Genomic DNA, 2519 nt, shown 5'->3' with positions numbered 1-2519 from the left:
TACCATCCTCGTCCAATTAGCTTTTTCAAAACGGTACCAAATTTTAATTTGGGTAATTCTTCGTCATTCTTTTCAGGACTTGTAGCCTCAGCTTCAGCATTGTAGAGGCATTGACCTGATGAAGCATCAGAGGCCTTATTGAAAGATTTCTTTGGCTTCTTTGTCTTCTCCTTAACGGGCTGACCATAAAGTGCTATATTTCGCTTTCGTGTTGCTTGTTGTTCCAGCCGTTGATGGTACTTCTCCAGCGCTTTTCCACGCTCTTCCTCTACCACTAGTTCATGCTCTAATCGCAATGCATCCTCAATACGCTTCCACGTGCCACTAACTTTTAAAAAATCTTCCAGGTCTGCCTGAGATCGAAAATAGTTGACATTTTGTTCTTTTGTCGCGTCCGTGTATGTGGGTGAGAAGTAATCATACTCGAACACTCCACTTCGATGGTACCAGCCTTCATCCTGGAGTTTTGCGTACAGAATACCAAATGTGCACCGAAACTCCGGTGCAACAAAGTTAAAATCATCCGCTTTGCTGACGTCTGATGCGGTGTCAGATATCACCTTTTTCGTCTTCTTGGGTACCGATTTCTTCGTGCCAGCCTTGCCTGCCTTTACCTTTTTATTAGTGCCTGAATTCTTTGTCACTTTTGAAGCGGACGACGAAAGTTTACGCTTGGCACCAGATATGGATGAAGTGACTGATGAAGTAGACTTACGCTTGGCACTAGATGACGACATAGGGGCCGGTGCCTGCTTCGCAGGCGTGACAAACTCGGCTTTCGAATTTGAGGCCGGAGTGGATCGCTGAGAACTCTTTATGGCAGGCGACGGTGTTTTAAATAAAGAAGCCTTAGCTTTCTTTACAACTGGCAAGGGCTTCGATTGGACTGTATGCGGCGCGAATGACACGATTTGATGGCCTTCAGCAGACTCACCTAAATCGATTGAGCCTACTTCTACGGCCAGGCACTTGAGCACAGCACGTCTTTTACTTTGAAAAACTGTCTCATTTGGTAAAAAGTTCTCAAACTTTGTCTCAGGCTTCACGAACCACATCTCGGAGCCACAATTCATAGTAAACCACTTAAATTCCTTCTCTGCAATAGGCCAAAGCAAATTCCAGAGCTCTTGATCTTCTTGATCCCCCGTTTTTTTACCCGCGATCTCAATAAATTTCCAACATGCCTTCATCTTTGAGTCGAACACATTAATGTTTGGTTTGAAGTTGAAAAATTGTACTCCCGGCATAGCACAAAACAGAGTATTCATACCCTGAGCAATCTGCCATCCACTAGACTCTACGAGTTTTGAAATGGCTGGAAACACCTTTGTGAACTTGCCTTCTGCACCTTCAGCTCGAAATTCTTCGGGCGTGTCGTCCAGTACGGGGGATGGATCAACTGAAGCCTTTACAGGTGATGAATGCAACTCCGGGTGTGATCGAATCCTGGCAGGGGATTCGATCTTAATCGGTGACGAGCGCAAATTACCAGGAGATAATTGAGATTTAGCGGGAGACGACCGTACTTTGGCTGGCAAATTATTAGACTTGGACGGCGACATTTGCATCTTGGTGGGCGATTGAGCGGTATGAGAGCTTATTGAAGCAGCTGTGAGATCATCTTGCACCAGCAATTGAGTATCTGGAAAGATTTCATCGATTTCAGGATAGGACCCGTTGTCAGGACTGATATCACTCGTGCAGCCCGGATTGTCCTCACATTTCTCCTCCTGTCCCAACGCATCCTCTTCTTCAACAAGACTTTCAGACGCGACTAAACAAGTAGCCACGGCAACATCTGTGGTTGGACTAGGAAGTCTCTCGGAACGAAAATTTTCAGCCAGCGGGTTCATGGTGAGGCGGCAATAAAGGACTGAACTTGATATGATTGGCAGTCAATTTTAAGTGATATGAGCTTATAATTGAGACATTGCGTTGAGCTCTTATCTTTATTTATGGTCTACGTTATATATGTGGTCACTGACAAAAAAACTGGGAACAATACTTTTTTCTCCAGATGGTAGGTGAGAGTTGCCGCGCACCTTACACAGATAAAGCTTTGACTATTGTCTGCGTTAACCGGCGTACAGAGGATAGGTTCATCAGTCGCTTCTGAGCCGAGAGTCTCTCAAGTAATTTTTAAGGAATTTCTTTGCAAAAAGTGCCTGTTTACTATCTTTCGTATCAGAATCCAAAACAATGCAATTCGTGGGGCTAGCAGTCCGCGTGTCCTACGAATTCCTTTTCAAAGGTTCATTGCTCACATCCATACCGAGAAATGATCTACTTTCTCATGGTACTTCATCGTGATGTAACTGAGCATCGCTCTTCATTTGAGGGACAGCAGTATAATGTGCGTAAACCAAAATAACAAACATATCCTGTGTAACGGGGTCACATGAGAGCGACCCGTCACTCTCCCAAGGGATCGGTGGTGTGGCATACACCACAGCTACTAGATGGGTACATGCATTAAGGAATACCTATAAATATATTCAGTCTTAAAACTACCTAAATTA

General features: G+C 44.5%; 1 protein-coding gene across 1 annotated transcript in view; it reads right to left on the bottom strand.

Moving 5' to 3' along the window:
- PHALS_00906 (Epidermal growth factor-like domain) overlaps positions 1-1853 on the bottom strand; it is a gene marked incomplete at both ends in the record, with an annotated part of 4644 nt that extends 2791 nt beyond the window's left edge. The window contains one exon of the mRNA XM_024730666.1: positions 38-1853. Coding sequence (XP_024580921.1) covers positions 38-1853 — 1816 coding nt within the window. The remainder of the gene's footprint in view (positions 1-37) is intronic.
- Positions 1854-2519: the final 666 nt, after the last annotated feature.

This window comes from Plasmopara halstedii, assembly GCF_900000015.1.
Source record: "Plasmopara halstedii genome assembly, contig: Scaffold_1211, whole genome shotgun sequence".
Classification (NCBI taxonomy): domain Eukaryota; phylum Oomycota; class Peronosporomycetes; order Peronosporales; family Peronosporaceae; genus Plasmopara; species Plasmopara halstedii.
The sequence above is the reverse complement of the archived record's forward strand: the minus strand, read 5'-3'. Positions and strand labels throughout refer to the sequence as shown.